At 49.7% G+C, this 26680-nt stretch overlaps 1 protein-coding gene across 3 annotated transcripts in view; it reads right to left on the bottom strand.

The window, feature by feature from the left end:
- The window catches only part of HGFAC (HGF activator), a 218990-nt gene that overhangs the window by 117807 nt on the left and 74503 nt on the right, over positions 1 to 26680 (bottom strand). For all 3 annotated transcript variants that reach the window (XM_075570181.1, XM_075570171.1, XM_075570163.1), the window contains exon 5: positions 7512 to 7634. In XM_075570181.1, coding sequence (XP_075426296.1) covers positions 7512 to 7634 — 123 coding nt within the window. The remainder of the gene's footprint in view (positions 1 to 7511; positions 7635 to 26680) is intronic.

Genomic DNA, 26680 nt, shown 5'->3' on the forward strand with positions numbered 1-26680 from the left:
CCATAATTAAATCAGGGGCGACGACAGTCTACCAGATGAAGTATCTGGCAGGATCTTCATTGTTTGTAGGTGTAGATATAACACTTACAAACCACTCCAGTTTGATGCTTCTCCGCCCTCAGGTAAACAGTTAGAGTGGCAGAGTCTTTTGATCAGCACTTGGTTACTAGACTTTGGGTCGCCCCCCTGACCATTTGCATTCCTTTGTGTGAAGGAATCTGTGTGGGTTTTTATCCCCGCCTTGGAATACAATATTAAAGTTAAAACACAGACATTATAATGAAACATGGGAACAGGGGAACATACATTTTCCTGACATGACAAGGTGTAAGCCACATTCCTGGACCGCAGTCCAGTTAACCCCTTGCCTCCCTGGTGAGGTCAGAAGGTGGCCATATGGGGTGCAACCCCTTTAATAACAGGCCAACCCCCCTCTCCCTCTACACCTCCCCTTCTTAATGGGTAACCTGTGGCCCACTGGCCCTAACGGGGAGTGAGGCACTGCTGGCACCCTTAACGAACTCAGTCTCAGAGGGATAGCCCTGATGTGAAAGTCCATCAGCATTGCTGTTTTCACTACCCTTTTTGTGCTGAATAGTAAACTCAAACTCTTGCAAGGCCAAGCTCTACCTTAGCAACTTGGCATTCTCCCCTGATGCCCTCTGCAGCCAACTCAGGGGGTTGTGGTCTGTGAGGACCGTGAAACCCCTTCTATACACATAGGGCTGGAGTTTTTTGAGTGCCCACACAATGGCCAAGCACTCTTTCTCAATGGTGGCATAGGCCACTTCTCTGGGGAGAAGTTGTCGGCTGAGGTACACCACAGTGTGCTCTCTGCCATCGTCCCCCACTTGGCTCAACACAGCCCCAATGCCATAGTCCGAGGCATCAGTCTATATAAGGAAATGTTTGGTATAGTCCGCGGCAGCCAGTATGGGTCCCCAGCAAGCGCAGTTTTCAGTGCCTGGAAAGCCGTTTCACAGGCAGGAGTCCAGGTGATAAGCACAGGCAGTTGCTTCTTAGTCAAATCAGTCAGGGGTTTGGCCACGGCGCTGTACTGTGGGACAAACTTCCTATAGTACCCTGCGGTGCCCAAAAATGCCATGACCTGTTTCTTGGTTTTTGGAACAGGCCACTGAACTATGGCTTCTACCTTGGCTGGCTCTGGTTTGAGGTGCCCTCCACCCACCCTATGCCCTAAGTACAGGACCTCTGCCATCCCTACCATACAGTTAGTGGGTTTCAAGGTAAGCCCAGCCTCCCTGATCCTATCCAGCACCGCAGCTACATGTCCTAAGTGGTAGTCCCAGGAATTACTGAAGACAGCAATGTCATCTAAGTAAGCCCTGGCATAGCTCTGCATCCCTTCAGTAACCTATTGACCAGGCGTTGGAAGGTAGCCGGGGCATTCTTCATCCCAAATGGCATCACCAAAAACTCATAGAGGCCACTTGGAGTGATGAATGCTGACTTCTCCCTAGCCTCCAGGGTCAGGGGGATTTGCCAATAGCCTTTGCTCAAATCCATAGTGGTCAGACACTTTGCCCCCGCGAGTTCATCCAGTAACTCATCCATGCGGGGCATGGGGTAGGCATCTGACACCGTCCCAGCGTTGAGCAAGAGGTAGTCCACACAAAACTGGGTGGTCTTGTCCTTCTTAGGGACTAGAACTACCGGGCTTGCCCAAGGACTCTGGGATGGAGTAATTACCCCTAGGGTCAGCATCTCCTGGGTGTTTTGTGAGATGTGTGGTCCCTGGCATGTCAGTGTCAGTGAAGAAGGCCCTAAACTTAGCTAGCATGTCCCTGGCTTCTACCTGCTGCCTAGCACTCACCTGTGCCCCTATCTCTATCTGCTCCACGGTGTTTCCCTGCCTAGCCTCCCCTAGGAGATCAGGCAGAGCATTGCTCGCCTGATCCTCCAGCAGTGGGCTACAAATGGCCATTACTGCTCCCATACTCGGTGCTCTGTATTCTTTCAGCATATTGACGTGATATGTCTTATGCCTCTCATGATCTACCTGTACAACGTAGTTGTACTCATTCACCTTTCGGATAACCGGGTACGGTCCCGACCAGGCAGCCATCAACTTGTTCTCCCGAGTGGGTTTGAGAACAAGCACCTGCTGTCCTGGGATGAATTCCCTGCTACGGGCATTCCGGTCATACCATTGCTTTTGCTTGGTCTGAGCGGCCCTGAGGTGATCCTGGGCCACCCCCATGAGCATCTCTAACCGGTCTCGGAGATCTACCACATACTGGATCACTGAAGCATCAGTAGCAGTAGCCTCCCCTTCCCATCCCTCACGGAATAGATCCAGAGGTCCACGTACCCTGCGGCCATATAGTAGCTCGAAGGGGGAGAAGCCTGTAGATTCCTGCGGTACCTCTCGGTAGGCAAACAGTAAGTGCTGTAAATGAATCTCCCAGTCTTTCCCCTCCGCCTCTATAAAGATCCGAAGCATCTGCTTCAGGGTACCGTTAAACCTCTCACATAATCCGTTTGCCTGGGGATGGTAAGGGGTAGTGCGCCGGTGCTGTACACCGCATGCATCCCAGAGACAATGTAACAGTTCACTCATGAACTGCGACCCCTGATCGGTTAGGATCTCACTAGGGAAACCTACCCTAGAAAATATGTTCAGCAAAGCTGCTGCCACTGTCTTGGCATCTATGGTGCCAAGCGCTACCACCTCAGGGTACCGGGTGGCAAAATCCACCACCGTGAGGATGTAGCGCTTCCCTGACCTGCTAGGAACCATAAGGGGTCCTACAAGATCCATCACTACTTTCTGGAAGGGATCCCCTATTATCGGTAGGGGTTCAGGGGTGCCTTCACACAGTCGCCCGCCTTAACCACTCGCTGGCAGGCATCACAAGAGCGGCAGAAAGTGCCCACATCTCGAGATGCCCCTGGCCAGTAGTAACGCTGTAATAACCGGGCTCGCGTTCTGTTGACCCCCTGATGTCCCGCTAACGGAATAGAGTGAGCTACCCGTAACAGTTGCTGTCGGTACCCCTGGGGCACTACTAGCTGTCGCTTACCAGTCAATCCCTCCTCTATCCCTGGGTTCCCTTCTTCTCTATACAGGAGTCCCTTATACCATAGGCAGTGCTCAGTGCCTTCCCCTGCCTGAGATTCGGACGCCCGAATTCTCACGCCGGCCAGGGTAGGGTCTGTTTTCACTGCCTCCCTAAAATGGGCTCCTAATTCTGGCCACCCCCTAGTCATGTCATTGTCCGGAGAATGGGGAAGGGTGAGGGGAAACAGTAAGTCAGTCTGTGGTTGCAACTGATCCTGGCTTACCTCCCCGGGCTCCTCTGCGCCCTCCGCTAACGTTGGTCCCAAAGGCTGGGGGACTGGCGCCCCCGCCATTGCCGCTGTCTGGCTTCGGGTAACCACCGCCACTGCAGCGGGTTTGGGCACTCGGTCGTAGGTGCAGGTCATCGGACCCAGATCGTTGCCAAGAAGAACTTCAGCATCCAAACTGTGTAAAACCCCCACCTCCCGCACACCCTGGCCCTCCCCCCAATCCAAAAAGATTCTGGCCACTTGCAGGAAACGTGGCTCTCCGTCGGCCACAGTGATTTGTATCCCAGGGCCTGGGAGTAATTCCTCTGGCCGGACCATATCAGGTCGGATCAGGGTCACTGCAGCTCCTGAATCCATCAAGCCGACTGCTTGCCGGTCACCGACTGTGACCGGGATGAGATGTCTGCTCCGGCCGTCCGTCTGCTGCAGGTCCACACTGAGATGTCCTCCGCTCCTGGCTGTAGGCACCGATGAAACTGGGACAGGTGTGGCAAGGGACGTCTCGCTGGGAGTTGGTTCCATGACCGGTCCGGAGTCTTTGGTGGAAGAAACCCGCACGCGGGCTACCGGCTTCGCAGCTGGGGTGCGTTGCCCCTGATGGGGTCTGCTGGAAAGCAGGGGTTCCGGGCAATCTGGTCTGATGTGACCAGGGCGGTTGCAGTTGTAGCACCGGCGCTCGTGCAGGAGCTCCCCCGCCTTCGGTGGACTGCTGCCCGCAGGCAGCCTCTGAGTCCATTGGGGGGTATTGGCAGACTTTTTGGCCGGTGCCGCCGCCGCCTTGGCTACTGCTTTGGCGGGCATCAGGGCTTGGCTGGCCACATAGTCGTCTGCAAGCCTCGCCGCCTCCTGGTAAGTCTTGGGCATCTTGTAATACACCCAAGCCCTCACCGCCGGCGGGCACTGCTGCATGAACTGCTCCTGAAAGATGAGGTCCAGCAGGCGTTGGTAAGTCCGTGCCTCATAGCCCTCCACCCAGCGTATCCCGTACAAAGCCATGCGGGTCACGTAGGTAACATAGGACTCCAGGGGCTGCCTCTCTTCCTGTCGGAATTTACCCCAAGGGTAAAACCGTACTGAAACAGTAACAGTTCTTTCAGGTGATCATAGTCATCAGCATACTCATCTGCAAGCGCCATCATCGTCTGCTTAGCCAAGCCGGACAGTAAGGGGTCCAAACATGCAACCGGATGCTGGGGAAGCACTTTGTACCGCCGACACTGTGTTTCAAAGTTCTTTAGAAAACTGTCGATCTGATCGGTACCTTCCACGATCTTGGTGAGACTGTGCTGATCCAGTTTGAGTTCATCGTTGTTGGGTTGGACAGGGGGGCAATAAGCGGGTCTGTTCACTGCCATAGTGATAAACTGCAGCCGCTCCTCCGGTGTCCCTCTGTCTGTATAAGGGCAAGCTGAGCCGTATCCAGAGGCTCTGCAAGCCGGGCTTCATAGTCACCGATTGCGTCAACCATGTCTGTGACCTCCTGGTTCTCATAGGGCAGTCCATATTCACGGCACTTGTCCTTCAGCTGAGCGCGGGTCCTCATGTTGGATGAGCCTTCAGCCTCGCTCATGGTTCACGGTCGCAGCAGTGAGGTGGTGTTACAACTTGTGTTAACTGTTGCACTACTGTGTGTTCAATATCTTTAGTCCCAGGAACTCGCAATTCCCTTCGAGTTCCCACTATATTACAGGGTCCCGCAGTACACTGTAATACAGGTTCAGTTCAATCCCACCGCTGCCTCCAGTTAATTATACGCTTGTCACGGTAACTTATGACAAGATATAACAAACACCAAATATCTGGGTTGAACTGAACGAGGCTTAGATATAATAAAATATATTTATTCCTTAAAAAGGTGAACACAGCAATATAGTACAATTAACAGGCAAGAAGGTAACACTTACTTAGGGTTGGGGAATGGAGAAGTATCAGCTAGCAATTCTCCAGCAATCCGGTGACATTCAAGGTGAAATCAGAAGAGCAAAAACTGTAGGGTCGACACAGTTTATATACCTTTGTAACCCTATTCTTAACATTGAATACAGACTATTGGTGAACAATTATCTGTATCCAATCCCTAACGTGGAAACACAGTTTAACCCATGCCCCCCAGCTAGTTAGCCCATGCGTACTGGGACTCTGAGGGTCTTATTTCTGTAGCCCCATAATTAAATCAGGGGCGACGACCAGTCTACCAGATGAAGTATCTGGCAGGATCTTCATTGTTTGTAGGTGTAGATATAACACTTACAACCCACTCCAGTTTGATGCTTCTCCGCCCTCAGGTAAACAGTTAGAGTGACAGAGTCTTTTGATCAGCACTTGGTTCCTAGACTTTGGGTCGCCCCCCTGACCATTTGCATTCCTTTGTGTGAAGGAATCTGTGTGGGTATTTATCCCCGCCTTGGAATACAATATTAAAGTTAAAACACAGACATTATAATGAAACATGGGAACAGGGGAACCTACATTTTCCTGACATGACAAGGTGTAAGCCACATTCCTGGACCGCAGTCCAGTTAACCCCTTGCCTCCCTGGTGAGGTCAGAAGGTGGCCATATGGGGTGCAACCCCTTTAATACCGGGCCAACCCCCCTCTCCCTCTACAATTGCTATGCCCAGAAGCACTACATTTTGGCATTTATATGCATATATATATTTTGTGGTAACTTTGGGGGCTTATATGAGCTTACTGGGTATTTGTGTGTTTTTGTTAACTTTGTCCAGCTGGTCACAGCTGATTTGGAGGTTGGCCCCTCCCTCCCAGGTTTAAAGCTCGTCCCATCCCATTTTCCACATGCATAGGTCTTTGCATGCAGCTGATTATGACAGGTCTAATACAGATTATTCTTCCTGGTATTGTCCATGTAAATAAGAATTTCAATCAGATTTAGAACCATGCAGCTGATTATGACAGATCAATTATGATAATTCTTCCTAGTATTATACAGGTTATTAAGAATTGTAATTAGTGTTAGGACCTGTGATTTTGTGGTCATGCCTTGGTGTGGCTCACAGGCTTATAATGCTTTGGCCAAAGTGTTAAACTAAATTACCCTTTTATTCAAGAGATATACAGGTATTTCACTGTGTATTTTTGCCATTGGATGTAGCACTGGGCTCTGTTTGTGTTTGTTTGTAGATTCCCTTTTCTGTTATAAAAATCGTCCTATTTTTTTGTGCCAGTTTGCTGCAGTTTTGCAGCACTGCAACCTTAGTAAACAGACCCCTTAGGGGCCTGGTTACTAAGAATCACAAATTACTTTTTAGAACAATATTGGTGCACGGAATCTCATTGTAAAATGTGCTTGTGTGCGCGTACAGGTACAATATGTACTAACCGGATATCTCGCAATCTGCACCATCAGCATCAAAAAATATTCTTTTATTATTGCCGCATTGAAACGGACTGCGCATGGAAATGGTATGTACTCAAAAAGGCAAAAAGTGCAACAAAATCGTCTGCCATGGTGGTGTAAACACTAAAAAGTGTGTTTTATATTCATAGTGCAGAATTACGTTGCCATGTATTAACCAAAAATGTATTTGACACAGCACGGTTTATTTCATTATTTATGTTAACAAAATGTATTATTTTCCGAGTATGGCCATTCTACCTATTATTACACAAATCATTTATATTTACAAGTACTAGTTATAAATGAAAAAAATAAAGACAACTGTGTTGTAATTGTAATTGTATTGATCAAGTTTTCAACATGAAATGCGTCAAAATTCATGTCAAACAATGAATTACTGTATGCATCAGGTGTGCACGGGCTTCGTACATAAAGTCTGTATTACTTTGTAGCACTAAAACTTTGACGCACAATAAAAAATAAAAAATGGTCTTAGCACATAGGGTCCTTCGTGTTTAATCATCCTTCTCACCAGTTGAAAAGGATTGAATATTCCCAACATGATGCTCATTTTACCCTTAAGTGAGTCCGCACTTCGGCAGAAATAAAACATGAATACACACCATGTGGTTATTTATCAAACTCCTGGCTGCAAAACCACGCCGAAAATGGAGCAAAAAAATGTCACCAGATTTTTCAAATGATAGGAATCCTATTGACATCAATGGGATTTTCTGGGTGTTGGCTAATCTGACACGGTTATTTTGCTCTATTTTTTTGAACAGGTTTTGCAGCAGGGAGTCTTTGATACATAACCCTATAAGACTGATCACCACTTACTTATTTCACAATTGTGTCCCGTGAATCCCTCTGGGCACTCACAGTGGTAAGCACTTCCATCGAGGGCGTTGGAACAGGTGCCATGATGTTTGCATGGGTTCTTTGCACAGTGATTCTGGTTGACTACAAAATAAAACACAAAATAAATCAAGCGGTTTAAAGGGCATTTTTAATTTTATCAGATGTAAAAAAAAAATCACACGTGAACCGATGAGCTGTCACTCTCTGCGTTTTGCAGCTGCAAAACTGCAGCAGAAACTTGATTAATCAAAGAAAACTATTGTCATTGTTTTCAATTAGATTATTTCTTTCACAGATCTGGTGCTCTCGTATGCACCACTTTTGCCCTAGTTTTGCAGCTGGGAGACTTGGATACATGTTGATATAAAAAACCACGTGCCAGTTGAGTGAGGGAGATGTATCGAGGCAATTTTGCAGCCAAACTGGAATAAAGAGCAGAATGTTCACCTTGTCTCAATGTTTCAAGGCATTTGCTCCAATCTTGTACCATATGCGCCAGGTTGTAATTTGGGGAGTGTCGAGGTGGGGGAGTAATCCAGTGCACATATTATGATGGGCTATATCACATTATGCATCCTTGTTAATCTTTTTGTTGTCTCTTTTTTTTTTGTACATAATGAATCATCCATCAGGTCACAGGTGTGCTAGATGTACTGTAAGGAACAAGACCCAGGTCCAGGTCCACAAGCTCCATTAAGTGACTTGAAGCTGCAGACCAAGCAATATCCTACATGTGTTTTTTTTGTAATAAATCAGTTATGTACTATGAGAAAATACTTGTTTAAATTTTTTTTTTTTAAAAACAACTCTAAATTACATTTTAATATATTATAATGTAACAAACTTTTTTGTTTCTATAGCAACCAATTAAAAAGTCACATCCCCATCCTCTTCTGAAACATGCTCTGGCACAACCTTTTTGAGCCTTGCCCTCGCTCTAGCAGTGCACCAATTGTATCTAGTGACTGCCTGGTCACATGATCTTCCCCATAGAACTTTGCATTTTTGGTCCTCTTCTGCTGCACTGGCAGTCATTTAGTGAATCCCCGAGCCGAATCTTCACCGATCGATCACAGGAGAACGGATGTATCAGAAACTTAGCTAATTACTTATCATTGTGTTGATTGTATTCATGCATATAATAAAGGGGGGGGAAATAAAATGTAAAAAAAAAAAAAAAACGGCGACTTGTGCTTTAAGTTAGGTTAACATCACTTAAAGCCTTACTGAAAATCTTGAAAGGCCAATAACGCCAAGTCATGCTTTGTCCCATACAGAGCACTTAGTGAGAATGAGATGCAAAAGAGCCGTTTACCCTAATATCGCATATCCGCTAAAGTCTGTTAAGATTAATGCAGGGATGTTAGTTAAGTAATCATGACATTTAGCGTATCTTGCCATTATAATGGCCATTACATACATACGCAAAATAGGGTTAATGCGAGCCTGGGGTAAAGCTATTTGTGAGCGTTTTTACCCCGTTTTTACCCCGTTTTTACCCTGTGATCCATGGGATTCATTAAACTCTTTATTAGAACCACCTCTTTATACTGTCTGTGCTTTCCACGGCCCGGTGGTGCTCTGTATTTCTACCACTACATGTAACATTACACCTGTTGTAAGTCATTCTGTCGACAAAACTGATTTTGTCAAATGCATGGAGTATTTTTGTTGACAAAGTGTAAATGTTACAAACGGCACCCCTTAGAAATGAACCCCATCATCATGCTGACAAACTAACATTGTAAAACATAAGTACATTTAAAGTAAAAAAAATCTCTTTTTTTCTTTTATTTTTTTTAATCAGATTATGAAATTAGCCAAATTTAACCTCTTAAACAAGTCACTGCTGTTTGGTAATTTTGATCATAAAAGGGCCCGTGTTTACACAGTGAAACATGAATTGTTGATCTTACATATTGTAACGGGTATTCCCTGTGAATACAGACGCTACTACCTGCTGTGTAACCTGTGTGGCTCTCAGGAGCCTAAGCCACCACTTGGGGAGCCTGGGGTACATACATATAATACGATCTTGTGGTGCAACGCCATCACCTGGGAGGGATCCCAACGGAGTGGGAGGAGGCCCTCTCAGGAAACAATCACATTAAGCAAACAGGTGTAAAACAGAACTGGCTTTACTGCATAAATCAACAGGTGTCCCTCTCTAGAGGAGACACTGACTACTGCGTCTCGCAGGACGCTCCCACCTACACCGGGTGATCCCACCCCGTGTCCAAAAACCCCACACAATATGTCCCGCACCCTTAAAGGGAGAGGATATGTGTGACTGCGCAGCCACTAGTCCCGTAACAATAATATATGTAGGATCGTTGGTGCACTTGTTGATGGTTACCTGCCGAGCACTCGAATGCCCGGGCCTGCCAAGGAGCTTCACAAAGGATCCGAAGGTTGACGAATCCAGGAACTACCGTCCGGGGCGATCCCACCCGGATGGCTACTGCAGCGGTAGCAGAGGTCTGAGCCCAAACCTCTGGATGGACGCGCAGCGTCCGATGTGTCCCTAACTGACTCTGTGTAGTAAGGGGCAGGGTCCCTAACCTGGGGCCTGTCCCTACAACAATCAACTACTGGTGACTCAGGGCTATCTGGGGCCTAGGGGGCTGCTCCTGGCGCCGACTGACGTGCTCCTAAACCCCGCGAAATGTATCTATCCCTGAGCAGGGAGATACTAGAGCCCTATTGGCTACCTGGCGTCATCTGACTCTGCCCCTGTGCACCCTGGAGGCTGTATCTCTTGGGAGCTATTCTCCCCTATGGCCGCCTCGCGCGCACTTGTTCTGCGCATGCGTCAAGCTCCGCAGTGGCCACCAGCTGGCCAGATCCATTGCGCATTGCGGAGTGCTCCCTGCTCGGCCCCCACCCTCCAGGGATGCCGGCGGGGCTGGCGCTTGGCTCCGGCAGCCCCCACTATCAGCGGAGGTAACGGGGTTGCGGAGCAAATGGGGGAACCTGGTTACATCCTCCCCCTGGTAAAATCCCCAATGTCCCCGCTTGGGACTCATAACTTGATATAATTATGTACAAAAGTTATATAATGAAAATGGCACAACATCGTTATATAATAAAAATGCAACAATCAATGCGATCTAAACTTATCATCTCTAGATCAGATTGCACATTTCAGTGAACATCACAATGACGGACGGCATTCTGCTGCGAGACCACTGCTGAGCCTCATAATGGGGTGCCCCAATTTGATCATAGGTTACCCGATTTGGAGGGTATCTGACTCTTTGGCTCCTACCGAGCTGTTCTTCAGCAACTCCCTCTGGGGAGTAATAAGTACAGTCCTGAGGCTCAGCCTCTTCCCTTGAGGGGAGAAATATCTCTGAACAGTCTCTGTTAGGCACAAAGCACAGGCTCTGTGGATCCAAAGGCTGGCCTGTTGGTGCCACCTTAGTAGGCGTTGGCCTACGGGGCCCTTTACCCGTAGCTCCTCCGGGAGATGCCCCTTCTGTGGAATAGTCCCTTTGAGAGGGTCCTTCCATAGGGTCTTCAGGAGTTTCAGAGTGGGTTTCGTTATTTACTGTCTCTTGACCCATCTCTGATAAGTCGGACTCACCGTTGAGCGGTGTGGCCAGTATTTCTGCTTCTTCGTCTCCCACTTGGGGGATGGGGAGGAGGTGATTACGATGCCAAACCTTTACCCGGCCGTCAGTGTCTCTGATGCGATAGACCGGGAGGCCGGGCATCTGTGACTCTACTTCATATACACCGTCTCTTCACCGGTCCGCCAGTTTATGTTTTCCGGGGACTCCCAGATTACGAAGCAACACAGCGTCCCCAGGACGTGGCTCCCGATACTTGACTTTATTGTCATATCGTCTCTTATTGCCAGCATTCAGTTTAGCTGTAGACTTCTCAGCCTGTTGGTAAGCTTGCTGCAAACTGTCCTTTAGCCTTTGCACATACTTGAAATGGGTAGCATTGTGTATCCCATCCGTTGAAACTCGAAGACGCACATCTACTGGGAGTCTTGCTTCCCACCCAAACATGAGGAAGTATGGGGAGAATCCAGTGGACTCATGGCGAGTACAGTTGTACGCGTGTACCAACGCTTCTACGTGTCGACTCCATTCCGTTTTCTGCACACCCTTCAGGGTTCCGAGCATGTCCAACAAGGTCCTGTTGAATCGTTCAGGCAAAGCATCTCCTTCGGGGTGGTATGGAGTCGTCCGGGATTTGGCGATGTTCAGCATTTTGAGTAATTCTCGGATCAGAGTGCTCTCAAAATCTCGCCCTTGGTCGGAGTGAAGTCGGTTTGGAAGACCGTAGTGAATGAAGAACTTCTCCCATAGTATTTTTGCGACTGTGGTGGCCTTCTGGTCTTTTGTGGGGAATGCCTGAGCATACAGGGTGTAATGGTCCGTGATGACCAGCACGTTACAGATTCCTCGGGTATCGGGTTCAATACACAAAAAGTCCATACACAACAGGTCCATTGGCCCAGAACTCTTGAGATGGGCCAGGGGTGCTGCTCTGGTAGGCAAAGTCTTGCATTGGACACACCGGGAACAACGGCGGCAGTGCTGGTCCACTGCTTCCCGCATCTTGGGCCAGAAAAACCGGTCTCAGCCTAACCCAAAAGTCTTCTCTACACCAAGGTGCCCATGTTCATCATGTAGAGACTTCAACACCATATATCTCAAGTTTTGGGGTAGAACCAGTTGTCGCCTATCAGGGTGGTTGTGATATTGGACTACCAGATTGAGCAAGCAATTGTCTAGCTCGAACTTGTCCACCTCACGCATTAGCAACGCGATCAGGTCTCGGGGAGCACTCTTCAGTAGAGCTGGATTCTTTCTTTGAACAGCTTGCCGAATGATGCTGATTACTGGATCTCTCATTTGATAGTCCACTAAGTCTTTCCATCTTATGACTTTGTCATGAGTTATGTTCATTCCCTTAGGATCGCAGTAAGCGGCGGAATAGCCTGCGACTGGCATCCTAACGAATCTGCAACCCGTAGTTCGGAGAAGGCCACTTGATCATTGATGACGGTCGCTATGCTACACATTGCTCGTATCCCAGGCCCGGGAATCTCTTCCCATTCATCATCATCGGGAGTAGCACTTAATCCTGGTCGTCGTGATAGAGCGTCCGCTCCAATGTTCAAAGGCCCCGGCTTGTACTTCAGTGAGAATCTGTAGTTACATAGGGTTGCCAGCCATCGTTGCCCTGCTGCATCCAACTTGGCGGAAGTATTGATGTACGTGAGGGGATTGTTATCCGTCCTTACCTCAAACGTAACACCATAGAGGTAATCATGAAGTTTCTCTGTGATCGCCCATTTGAGAGCCAGGAAATCAAGCTTGTGTACATGGTATTTCTGTTCACTGGGTGTCAGACTGCGGCTGATGTAGGCTACAGGCCGAAGACCCTCGGGTTGCTTCTGATGCAGGACAGCACCCAGTCCATTGAGACTGGCATCCACATGCAGAACGTATGGTTGTTCTGGATCAGCATACGCAAGCACTGGTGCTTCAGTCAGGCTTTTCTTCAAGTTCAGGAAGGCCCGTTCACACTCGGGAGTCCACTTATCGCCAAACGATTGATGGGCCGACGTGACCTTCCTTCCAGTATCTTCAGGATATATCTTCAGCAGATTGTTCAGGGGTTTAGCTGGACTAGAGTACCCTTCCACGAAGCGACGGTAATACCCACAGAAACCGAGGAATGATCGCAGTTCCGTGACATTCTCGGGACGCGGCCAGTTCACTACCGCTTCTACTTTGGCTGGATCGGTAGCAATTCCTTGAGCAGACACGATGTGTCCCACGTAGGTCACCGAGGTGTGACAAAACCGACACTTGTCGAGGGATAACTTCAATCCTTTTCCAAGACGGTCTATCACCTTCAGCAGCCTCTCTTCATGCTCTTCATGTCTTCCCGAAGACAATGATGTCGTCCAGGTAGACAAGACACTCCCGAGGGTTCATGTCCCCAATTGTTTTCTCCATCAGTCGCTGGAAGGTAGCAGGAGCTCCACATATACCTTGGGGCATACGCGTAAATTGGTAGAAGCCCAGGGGGCAGACGAAGGCTGTCTTTTCCTGGTCCTCTTCACTCATAGGTACCTGGTAGTACCCAGATCGCAAGTCGAGCACACTAAACCATTGGCTCCTGGTTAGAGCATTCAGGATTTCTTCAATGCGAGGAAGGTTGTATTGATCGGGTACCGTACGATTATTCAGAGTTCGATAATCGACGCACAATCTTACAGATCCATTCTTCTTCCTTACCACCACTATGGGTGATGCATAAGGACTCCGAGACTCCGTCAATATCCCAGCGGTCTCCATTTCCTTCAGGACGTTCCTTACATCGTCCACATCCCTGGGGGCGATGCGACGAGAGCGTTCACGGAACGGAGTGGCGTCACTCAACCTAATGGTGTGTTGGGCGCTGCGACTGCGACCCACATCCATCTCGCTGGTGGAAAATACCGTCCTTCTTTCATTCAGTTTGACCATCAGTCGATCCTTCCACTCAGTTGGCAGCATCGAGTCTCCGAAGTTGAAGTCCAGATCGACTAACTGCTCACCCACCGAACTGCTCAGCGGCGTTCACCTGGGGTACTGTTTCTACCGGGCTGACGGGATATATGCTACCCAGACTTTGTCCTACATCAATGTCCATCGGAAATGGAGAGAGATTTTGAACATACACGTAGGTTCGTAGAGGAATTCGGGTCGTCTACTCTCGCACTTCGGGTATTACCCTATACACTCTCTGGATCTCTTCCTCAGGGGCACTCTCCAGAGAGAACAGATGATTGGTCTCATCTCGATCCGGATAACGGCACCAGACGGCCAGGCATTGCACTCCCCCTGGTAAAATTGTCGTCAGTCCGCGTTGACGATTGTAGAGGTCCCCGTGACGCTTGAAGACATATACTCTGTTGCACTCCTCTCTCAGTACAGGGTCAAGGAGTGGATTGGCCATCGGCAATTCATTGGTCTCTTTCAGGTAGGCTCTGATTACGGCTTGCACTATATCCGTATTTGTTCCCAAGATGACCGGGTACTGACACTGTCCTTGAGGCTTCGGGCATACCATTGCCTCCACATGCATGGGATGTTTCTTGCCGGTATTCAATTGAAGTATCTCCAGTTGAACTTTCACAATCCCATCAATGGGGTAATCTTCATTGCTCAACCCCCTCACCTTCATATGTTCCGCTGACCGCAGGAGACAGTGCTTAAGGTGTTGGTCGTAGAATTGTCGGTATATTATGGTCACTTGGGAACCGGTGTCCAGTAGACTCCTTCTACTACCACACGCACAATGGCAGAGGGGCCTACCTGACAGTAACCATCTCCGGCCGGAGTTCCATCGTCTGGGCTTAGGTCAGTAGGAGCTTCGGGAGGCTCAGGGATGGCCTCGGATGTCTTGGCTTCTGTGGTCTGTATCCAACAGATCATGGACCTAGCTGGGCTTCCTTTACTGGGCGTTCTCTTTTCTTGGGTGACTCCATCAGGGCACTCTCTGGAGAAATGGCCTTTCTGTCCACAGCCATAGCAGACGATATCTTTAGGATCCAGTCGTCTTGGGTAAGTGGGGGAGGATCGCCCCAAAGTCCGGCCTTTCGTTGAGGGCGACTTGGGTGGCTCCTCTTCCTCTTTGATTGGTTTCTTGATCTGGCGAGCGGAGACTCCGGGGATGTCATTCGCAGGGGGATCTTTGACCTTGGTGCCTGTATGCAGCTTGGTATAGGCTTCATGCCCTTTGACGATCCCCAAAATGTCCATGAAGGTAGGGGGAGGCCCCTCCATTAGTGAGCACCTGATCATGATCACTATGTGATGCGTGGGAATGGCCCCTCGGAGGAACTGCTTGCGCCGGTATTCGGCCATCTCTGAGGCTAGGATGAGGCCGCAAGTTCGCAATTTCCACAGGACCAGCTGGATTCGTTGAAGGAAGTCTGACAGGTCTTCCTTCTCCTTCTGTCGGAGACCGTAATATTTGAACCACAGCTCACTCTCCTCTTCATCTTTGCCATAGATCTGGACTAACAAGTCTATCATCTGATGAGCAGAGAGATTATGGTCTTAGTCGCGCTGTGCACTGACCATGGTGGCTGCTGGGGGTCGGAGGCTTTCCAGGATTCTCTGACGTCTGACCGTTTCAGAGCAGGGCCATTCATCGATCACCTTGAGGGTGTGTTCCTTCCAAGGCTCGATGCTTTCCTCGCTTGCGGGGACAGGAACCATTCCTGAAAACGCCTTCAACTTCCTGTAATTTTGGGCTTGGTCGGACGTAGTTATCGCTTCCACAAGCTGCGGGAATGTCACTCCTAGCATGGAGCCGCCAATGTCTGAGGAACTTGCGATCCCCGCTCCCTGACTGTTGGGGGTTGGGGTGAAGCTGTTCACTAACCGGTTAGGGACCGGTGATGTTGGCGGGCTACCGGCCCACCTGGTGGCCCCTTGCCTAGCATCAGAAGAGAAGGTCACTCGGGGTAGGTATATGTCTGATCTGATGGGTGTACTGGCGGCCATATCTTTGTCTTCCCAACCCTCATGTCTGGTAAGGGAAGTTACGTGACTGGAAATGGTTCCAGGTTAAATTAGAGGGCACCCTTGCAGTAAAGTCTCTGGTAGATACACTACTCGTGGGCCTCTATCAGGAGGTATAGCTTGTTCGGTGGCCAGCAATAGGGTGTTCTCTTGCCGGTCAATGTTGTAGTGCTTGCTGATGAGGCGAACGCTCGCCAGACCAGGTAATGTCTTTACTGCGCTGCAGACAGTAAACATGGATGCATCGGCAGGTACCCCGTCTACAGCGACTATGTGTTGCAGGAGCTCTCCTAGCTTTTTGGCCCAGTCGGCCACTTGTTTGGGCGTGAGCGCAGACATGCTGACTGATAGGATACTACGTTAACTACTGAGTAGGGCACCCCAGGACTTATCTCAGCAGAGCCTCCAAATGTAACAGGTATTCCCTGTGAATACAGACGCTACTACCTGCTGTGTAACCTGTGTGGCTCTCAGGAGCCTAAGCCTCCGCTTGGGGAGCCTAGGGTACATATATATAATATGATCTCGTGGTGCAACGCCTCTACCTGGGAGGGATCCCAACGGAGTGGTAGGAGGCACTCACAGGAAGCAATCACATTAAGCAAACAGTTGTAAAACAGAACTGGCTTTACTGCATAGCATGTACTTATTCATAAATCAACAGGTGTCCCTCTCTAGAGGAGACACTGACTACTGCGTCTCGCAGGACGCTCCCACCTACCCCGGGTGATCCCACCCCGTGTCCAATAACCCCACACAATATGTCCCGCACCCTTAAAGGGAGAGAATATGTGTGACTGCGCAGCCACTAGTCCCGTAATAATAATATATGTAGGATCATTGGTGCACTTGTTGATGGTTACTGCCGAGCACTTAGGTGCCCGGGCCTGCCAAGGAGCTTCACAAAGGATCCGAAGGCTGACGAATCCAGGAACTACCGTCCGGGCGATCCCACCCGGATGGCTACTGCAGCGGTAGCGGAGGTCTGAGCCCAAACCTCTGGATGGACGCGCAGTGTCCGCTGTGTCCCTAACTGACTCTGTGTAGTAAGGGGCAGGGTCCCTAACCTGGAGCCTGTCCCTACAACACTCAACTACTGGTGACTCAGGGCTATCTGGGGCCTAGGGGGCTGCTGGCCTAGTGCAGGGAGTCACTGACTCCTGCACCCTACCTCCTTCCCCTAGCTGCTCCTGGAGCCGACTGACGTGCTCCTAAACCCCACGAAATGTATCTATCCCTGAGCAGGGAGATACTAGAGCCCTATTGGCTACCTGGCGTCACCTGACTATGCCCCTGTGCACCCTGGGGGCTGTATCTCCTGGGAGCTATTCTCCCCTATGGCCGCCTCGCACGCACTTGTTCTGCGCATGCACCAACCTCCGCAGTGGCCACCAGCTGCCCAGACCCATTGCGCATGTGCAACTACATCAACAATGGCGGCGCCCTCGCGGGAGCCGCCGGGGAACTTCCGAGCACTCTACGCGTTTCGCCGTTGTATGCTTACGGCTTCCTGACGAAGCCGTAAGCATACAATGGCAAAAGCGTAGAGTGTTTCAGTCCAGCAATACCTAAGAGGAGGAACACCGAGAATCCACTCCTACCATCAGGCCCGGCGGTTCTCTCGACGCACCGGAAGTGACGTGACGGGAGCCCCGGCGTGGATACAGTGTTCCGGTGAAGCGGAGGACAACGAGGAACCCAGGAGATCGCGACTCCCTGTATACCTGTTACCCGCTATCCATTTTTCGCCTATCTTGATCATACAGAGTGTAAGCCTTCATTTGTATACCTATTGTCAGAATTTAATACCGTCTACACTATATGGTCTTTTTCCTTTTCTTCCTTGGAGGTTGGTGGCTGGTGGCTGCTGCATATTCACAGGGTACATCCACCCCCTAAGTTGGATGGCTGCCTGATTTTGGCTACCTTCATGTGAGTAGTCATTTTTGAGCCTCGCACACAAAATCACTGTATTTTAACATTACTGTACTATGTGATGTTTTCATTTAAGTATGGGTAGGGGGTAGGGACCAGGGACTGGGCTTAACATTTATTATGCTATGCTGGTCCTGGGCCCCTTTCTGTCACACATAGTATATACTAAGATGATATTTTTATTGTGTGTCAAAATTGTATTGCTAAAAAGTAATACAAATCTTTACAGAATGTGCATTGTTTGCATAAAGATCATCATGTGAGAGACTTCATACATACTGTATGTAGCCATGCATAATAATGACTGCATACGTCTTCTCTGTTGGCAGTAAGTCCTGGTATATACAGGCCTGCCCACAGTAGTTATGGAGGTTTTCCCTCACACCCAAGTGTGGTGCCCTGTGTAAGGATGGGAGTGGCTGTATGCTCTGAGTCCCTGGATAGTGACCTCAGAGATGCGCCTGCCCCCTGGATTATAAAGGGCACAACACTGACAGTTAGTGTTGTTGTTCGGAGCAGAGATTAAACCGACGATACAGCTATTGTAGGAACACTTTTGTGACCCTAGTGCAGTAACTAGCGGGAGCATAGTGATAATTCCAGTGTGTTTACGCCACGCTGTGTCCAGGGACCTGGCACAGTGGTGATCTCCCTAGGAGAAAGGGAATCCCACTTCATTATTGGAAGGCGTACCTGGCAAAGGGACATCACGCAGAGATGTGCGGCTAGAGCTGGCAGCTGCATGGGGCAGTCTGCTTCATCCCTGTACTTAATAAAGATGTCCTTGAAAACAAGAACCCCACTGTGTGAGTGTGAGCTTACTCGACAGTGGATGGCACCAAGAAGGAGTTCCTCACCAGGACCATCTCCCTGCGGAAGCATAGACCCTGATGAGGTGGAGGCGCTGCACATGATGTAAGTTGGACTCGTACCCACTACCTCAGCTACCTGTCCTGATTGACATCCCCTAATAACATCAAGCGGGAGACTCAGGAGTCCTGTTGCCTACAGGTGCACCACCAGACACGAACATGTAATGGGGACTGGTTAGACTACCCGGGCCAATGTGAGATTGGGTGGGGGAAACCCGTTACAATTGGAGGCGCTGCTGAGAGTTCCTGTTAACAGGACAGGCTTTTGCTAGGCACACAATAGGAAACAGGGAGAGTGTCTGCTGCCACTCTGTGCTGGAAAGGGAAAATCTAGGGGTAGTCAGGAGAACGAAAAACCTCGCAAAGCACGCCCTAGACTGACCTAAGGGGTTAGTGAGTCTGGAGCCGGGGGCTATAGCTGTCCTAGTCACCTTGAGGTAGCGCTAGGGGTAGGATGCCTGAAGGGATAGCCTGTTAACGTGGTCAGGAATTCTGGAGAGGATCTGCACTAGGCTAGCCAACAGTAGGTAGACGCCCAAGTACTGCATGGAAGAGTACTCTAGTCCATTCCAGATCACTTACCGAAGGAAGCAGACTGGGAGGAAGGAGTTACAGCAGACACAGCAAGAGTGAGCCTAGCCTGAGGTAGTGCAAACACGAGTCAGATCTATGTTAGGTACACAAGGTGGTGCACAAGGCATGTTTATTGTACAGATGTGGTAGCTGCCCCGCAGAGCGGAGCTCCACGTACAGAGAATCGGTGTTCAACGTTCACGAGAGACCTGTCAAAATGGAGGATCTGTACAGAACAGAAGGTCCAGGATGGCAGGGAAAGAGAACCACAAGAATGGAGGATCTGCACAGAGCAGAAGGTCCAGGATTGCGGTCCGATGAAGAACAGGCTACAGAAGAGACTTTTGTGAGTTTGTTATGGAATGGCGTGAAAGCCGTGGCTGCGCCGTGTTTGTCCTGCATATGTTCTCGGGAAGATACCCCTGAGAATAGTGAGGACGAAAGTCTTACTAGATGGGAGGAACGAAATGGACTTTGTTATACCCCGATTAACAGACAGCCAGACGTTGCTTTCAGTGAAAGAAAATACAGTGAAAGAAAAGACAATGCTTACCAAGATGGCGGTTCCCGCGTTCCCGGGACACCGCGTGGGCATGCTGCAAAAGGTCTTGCAACTTTGCAGTCTGCTAAATGTTGGCCAGGATTGGCGCCAACGCGAAAACTCCACCCTGATGGGGAGTTTGGCGCGAAAGCTGGAGCCGCGCCCTCATGGACTATGACTCACTCCGCACCTGTGCTGGGTCAGCCTACAAGTCTACGAGACATCCCCCTAGTTTCAACCAGGGGGAGTGGTTTGCGGTCTCACCGGATGTCGCAAGAGGAAATGGGAGGAAGGGTGACTATATCAGCCCATGCCTTTCAGTTGCGAAGAGCCATTGATCAGTACCGACCTCTGAGCAGAGTACCTCCGCTGATAAAAATGGCTGAAGCTGTTGATAAAGTGGACCAAGGTCCTGTGATTTCCACGCACCCTTATTCGGCTCCCGGAGGCTTTCTGGTGATCCGGGTGGAGGGTGTAGAGACTGTGGCGTGTCTGTGCCTGCAGTGCAGACTGCCGGGCGGAGCCGTGGGCAGCGAAGCCCGATGCCCCCACTGTGGACTGCAGTACATGTGGCCCATGACCACATTCGTACCGGTGCAATCTACGGGAATGACCGGAAATGTACCGGTCGCGACCGAAGAGCAGCCGGGAGCTCTCTGGAATAAGAGTCCAAGTCCCGCAGAATCGGAGTCAAGAGTGGTGCTTCCGACAGAGAAGCCGAGTCATCAGAGAGGTGATCACCGAGGAGCCCATCGCCGGTCCCCTACTGGGATGCCTCGGCCGAATTGCAAATTGGAATCCTCGGACGAGGAGTGTGCACGGCTGGCAAGTGAGTCTGTTCCAAAAAGAGACTATTACTTCAGTGCTACGCCATGGAGGGATGCAATTCCTCATGGTGTGGAGACGCGGAGTCGTGTGTCTCCCGTACCGCGACCATCCAATCGCCGGAGTCCCACTGCCGTGGTGACTAGTGGATCGGACGGAGGCCGATCTACCCCGACCCTGCACAGGACTACGACACCGTGTCTGTCGCAGACCCAGGGAGTGGAAGATCCGGAGGAGCGAGTCCAGAGCCAGACTGGATCGCGTAGCAGAATGGCGTTGGAGGAGATCCTTGTGGAGGAAGAGATTCCGCTTGGGAATCCACCGCAAGATGGCGTCGCAGCACGTGCGTGTGCGGAAGTGGTGCCGGAGGACCAGGGAGGCCCCGAGTGGGAGATGGTGCCGCCTCTGCGATCGAGCAGCGGGAAGCGATCCCCTATTATCCAAGGGAATGGACGTTTGAACTGCAACCCCAGAAGCTCCGCTGTTGAGAATAAAGATGGACTTTGTGGCGACGTCCAGACAGGTATCGCTGGAGAGCAGGTCGAAACCCTGTCAGTACCTACTGTTCGGTCCCGTCCCCAAACCCCGTCCACACCCAAGGTTAGTCCTACGGCCCTCGCTAAAGCCCCTGTACCCGTCCCTATCCTATTTGGATCTAGTTCCAGTTTAGGGTTGTCCGGGGAGTCACGGGGTCCTTTTGATGATCAGACTGGGAGCCTGGACTTGGGTACGTCGGATGATGGGTCGGAGGGAGGAGGGAGCATGTCCCGACAAGTGTCGGTGTCGAGTGATTGTCCTAGCGGGATGAGTATTACTGTTAGGAATACCTCTCACCGTAAGGGAGTTAATACCAGATCCGAGGGTACATCTGGAGTGTCTTCTGGTGGGCCTGATGAGGAGTCCCTAGAGGAAAATGCAGATTCTAGCTCCGAGGAACGGAAGGAGACTAGGTGGTGGGCCCCCTTGTACGAGGGGTATGTCTCGTGGTTTGACCGCACCCGCTTTATTTTAGAGAGGGAGGGGGTGGTTGATCACTGGTGGGCTGCCGGGGATTTTGATGATGAATCCTACCTTAGGGCTCTAAGGGTACGATGGGACCGTATACAGGCAGGCCTAATTATTCCTAAGGGGTCCGCAGGGTTAGATGATCCGGTGGAGACACATGAGCCCCTATCATGGGTGTTGCCCGGGAAGGCTGGTCAAACCAGTTTAACTAGGGCTTGCAGAGCTGAGCGAGCTATCATTGCCAAGTACAGGAAGTCCCATGGGCTTGATTACCCCTATGTCCCTGAACCTCTAATGACAGAGATAGAGGAGAATAGGGAGAGATGGCTCAAGAATGATATTCAGTATTATATCATTGAGAGAGGGGGAGCCATTAAAGGTATACAGGCCGAGCAGAGGGTAGCTCAACTGATGCGGGTCTGGAAGATTGGGCGCAGTGTACATATGCACAAGGTGGTGTACTGTCATGAAAGAGGAGTACCACGGGAATACAGTGTGACTGTGCATGATGCCGCGGGGCGAGAGGTAAAGAAGCCAGATCCTCGGCATTACTATTGAGTGTCCAATAGAGTGGTCTGTTGTTTCTTTTGCGCTCCCTGCTGGTCAGTGAGTGTACTGAGCGTTCATTATTATGTTATGTAATGATGTTGCTGTGTTATTTGTGTGTTCTTTTGCAGTGTTTCCTGGCGCAAGTTACACCAAATTTAGGTCCCAGCCGGGACGGTGGGTATTCACCAGGGGGAGTATGTAGCCATGCATAATAATGACTGCATACGTCTTCTCTGTTGGCAGTAAGTCCTGGTATATACAGGCCTGCCCACAGTAGTTATGGAGGTTTTCCCTCACACCCAAGTGTGGTGCCCTGTGTAAGGATGGGAGTGGCTGTATGCTCTGAGTCCCTGGATAGTGACCTCAGAGATGCGCCTGCCCCCTGGAGTATAAAGGGCACAACACTGACAGTTAGTGTTGTTGTTCGGAGCAGAGATTAAACCGACGATACAGCTATTGTAGGAACACTTTTGTGACCCTAGTGCAGTAACTAGCGGGAGCATAGTGATAATTCCAGTGTGTTTACGCCACGCTGTGTCCAGGGACCTGGCACAGTGGTGATCTCCCTAGGAGAAAGGGAATCCCACTTCATTATTGGAAGGCGTACCTGGCAAAGGGACATCACGCAGAGATGTGCGGCTAGAGCTGGCAGCTGCATGGGGCAGTCTGCTTCATCCCTGTACTTAATAAAGATGTCCTTGAAAACAAGAACCCCACTGTGTGAGTGTGAGCTTACTCGACAGTGGATGGCACCAAGAAGGAGTTCCTCACCAGGACCATCTCCCTGCGGAAGCATAGACCCTGATGAGGTGGAGGCGCTGCACATGATGTAAGTTGGACTCGTACCCACTACCTCAGCTACCTGTCCTGATTGACATCCCCTAATAACATCAAGCGGGAGACTCAGGAGTCCTGTTGCCTACAGGTGCACCACCAGACACGAACATGTAATGGGGACTGGTTAGACTACCCGGGCCAATGTGAGATTGGGTGGGGGAAAACCCGTTACATGTATATGCAGACTACAGGGTGCCCTGCTCCACTCAGCGGACAATACATAAAGAGAAGGGGTGCAACTACGGGAACGGCAAGTATCTACACAAAAAGAGAACCCAATGTTATGCACTTAAATGTCTCCTAATATATTACAAAAATAAAGTTTTATTGAAACTCAAAGACTAGCGAATTAAAAACATATTAAAATTCTGAACATTAATATTTTTGTGAGATAAGCCTAAAATACATTAGCCTAGAAATATACTCCAAATAGCCCTTTAACCAGAAATCACCTTTATTGATATGAGCCTAAATTCAGCCCTCTGTTTTCAGATTTTCCGGGGCCCAGGACTAGAGTTACGACTGAGACCCCCTGTGTCGGCAGTCTGGGAGCCCCCCCATTTCATACCACAAATGTTCCTGTTTGAAGAAGCGGTAAACCATGACCAGGATTACCATCACGCCCCAGGAGGGGGGAAGCTCCACATTGAAATCCATGGGCAAGTGTGACCAAGGGTGGGATGGGATGGGAATTAAGTAACCCGCATGGTAGAGTGTGTGGCACCTTGGTTCATGCGTATACCATGCAGGCTGAGACAATGTCATTGACGTCATTCCTTATCTCCGGACACCAGAAGGTCCGCTCTAGAAACGCAGCCGTTTTCTTAATACCTGGGTGACCCACAAATCTTGATTGATGACCCCATTGGAGAACTTGAAGATGAAGAGGGGAGGGAACGAAGAGCTAATGAAGAGGAACAGAGAGACAGTGGGGAACTCAGACTGAGATTTACGAATGTGGTCCATGACAGTGGGAGCGATTGCAGCGACAATCCTGGAAGGGGGAATAATGGGAACCTTGTCAGTCTCCAGCGACTCATCAGCAGCAAACTGGCGGGAAAGGGCATCAGCTTTAACATTCTTTGGTCCCGGTCTAAAAGAAAGAATGTAGTTGAAGCGGGTGAAAAAGAGAGCCCTTCTTGCTTGGCTGGTGTTCAGGCTACATTCCACCTGAGGTACTCCAGGTTACGGTGATCCGTTAGTATGATCACAGGTACTGAAGTTTCTTTGAGGAGATGTCTCCATTCCTCCAATCTTATCTTTGCTGCCAAGAGCTCCAGAGTCCCGACATCATAATTACGCTCCGTGCAGATAATTTCTTAGAGAAGAAGCAACAAGGACGTAGACGTGACTGGAAATCCATTCTCCATGAAAGTATTGCACCGGCACCAATATCGGAAGCATCGTCCTCGAGGATGAATGGATGGAGAGGCTCCAGGTGAACAAGAATAGGAGCCGTGGAAAAAAAAGTCTCTTCAATTTGAGAAAGGCAGCTTGTGCCCCCGGAGACCAAGAAACATGCTCTGCCCCCTTTTTGGTCATGGTTGTTATAGGTGCGACTATGTTTGAGAAATCCCAAATGAAACGATGGTAATAGTTTGCGAACCTGAGGATGGGTTTAAGTGCCTTGGGCAGTGGCCAATCTAGGATCATACAGACCTTAGCAGGATCCATCTGTAAGCCTTGGGCGAAAATGATGTATTCAAGGAAAGCAAGATTACATTTCTCGAATTCACATTTTTGAAGCTTGGGGAACAGTTGATTCTCACGAAGGCATTGAAGCACCATCTTTACCTGTTTGCGTTGTTGCACCAAGGTTTTAGAAAAAATAAGGCTGTCGTCGAGATAGACAACAATACAAGAACCCAGCAAGTCTCTAAAGATCTCATTGACAAAAAAATGGAAAACTGCTGGGGCATTACATAGCCCAAAGGGCATGACAAGATACTCATAGTGGCCATCTCTGTTGTTAAACTCAGTCTTCCAATCATCCCCCTGCCCGTTACGGAAAAGTTATAGGCTTCTCTTAGATCAAGTTTGGAGAAGATGGTTGCGCCACAAAGGCGATCGAGGATTTCTTTAATCAGAGGGAGCGGGTAGCGATTTTTAATCATAATGTTATTAAGATCCCTGTCTTCACAGTGTCTTAAGGACCCATCTTTTTTCTGGATCTTTGTTCTCCCTGTGGGTGAACTGGACTTTTGAATAAAACCACGAGTCAGATTCTCTTCAATATAGGCTGTCATGGCTACAGTCTCCGGTTACGATAAAGGGTAAGTCCTCCCCTGGGGAGGAACCGTACCAAGGAGCAGATCGATGGGACAGTCGAAAGGACGATGAGGGGGTAGTCATATGGGCATGTGCAGAGGTGCACACAGGTCTAATAGGTTAGAAGTTGATTAAAGGGACTATTTAAACATCAGAGCAATCACACTGCCACATTATACCTCTGTAATGGACATGCGCGCCACAAACCAGGACCGGACAGCAAGACTGAGGTGGGGACAGAGAAACACCGAACTGGAGCCGTGAGGCCGGGTCCGGTTTGCGGATTCCATCGTCGTGGTTAGCCAGGTCGGGGTTGGAGAGATCAGAGTAAATGAAGTCTTAGGGTCAAGGCAGGCAGCACAGGAGCAATGGAAGGCTTCAGCGATTGGACGCTTCAGCACAGGGGCTTCAGCACAGGAATGGCCTCTGGAAGGAGGAGGCTTCAGGAAAACAGGAAGCTTCAGCACAGGAATGGCTTCAGCACAGGAATGGCTTCCTGAAGCAGGATAGGTACTGGAAGCAATGAAGGCATCTTGATGCAGGGTATATTACAGTTAGGCCACTGGATCAGTGAAGCTGTAGCGCAGGGGATCCAATGCCAGCGCTTCAGCACAGGGAGGCCTGAGACAGGCCAAGCAGAGATGCTTGTGACAATCACAGGTTACAAAATAAAGAATTCAAGAATTATGCTCAGCCTTTTCCTGGTGTAAGGGCTGACCCTAAGTAGCACGTACAGCCAATAGGGGTAGAGCTACAGAGAAGGCAGCAACAAGACAACTGGAATGTGAGTTCAGAAACAGTTGATCCCAATTGCTCAGTAAGGGGAGAGATTTGCCTGGAATCTCTATAGCCATGCAAGGGTGAGTTCCAGCCAAAACCAGGACTGAAACCCTTACAACCCCTGAAGAAGAGTCTCCAGCTGATTCCCCGAATACCGGAACTGGCTTTCTTTCCTCTCGCGTGAGTGGAGAGTCAGTGGAGACAATCAGGGAAAACAGGAGAGTGTCGGGCGGACATCGGCATTATCTGGCTCTGTTCCTGTGGATCAACATCCTGCCGCCATCAGCTGGCCTGAGACGTGGCTCACCACAGGGACTTTGGGTTGGGTCATGTTGTAAGAACTCATAGCAACTTCGGTCACTGAGTAATCTGATGTTTTCTGAGACATACCTATCTTCCTCCATAATAACAATGTTTCCC

The sequence above is a fragment of the Ascaphus truei genome, chromosome 1 (genome assembly GCF_040206685.1).
Source record: "Ascaphus truei isolate aAscTru1 chromosome 1, aAscTru1.hap1, whole genome shotgun sequence".
Lineage (NCBI taxonomy): Eukaryota > Metazoa > Chordata > Amphibia > Anura > Ascaphidae > Ascaphus > Ascaphus truei.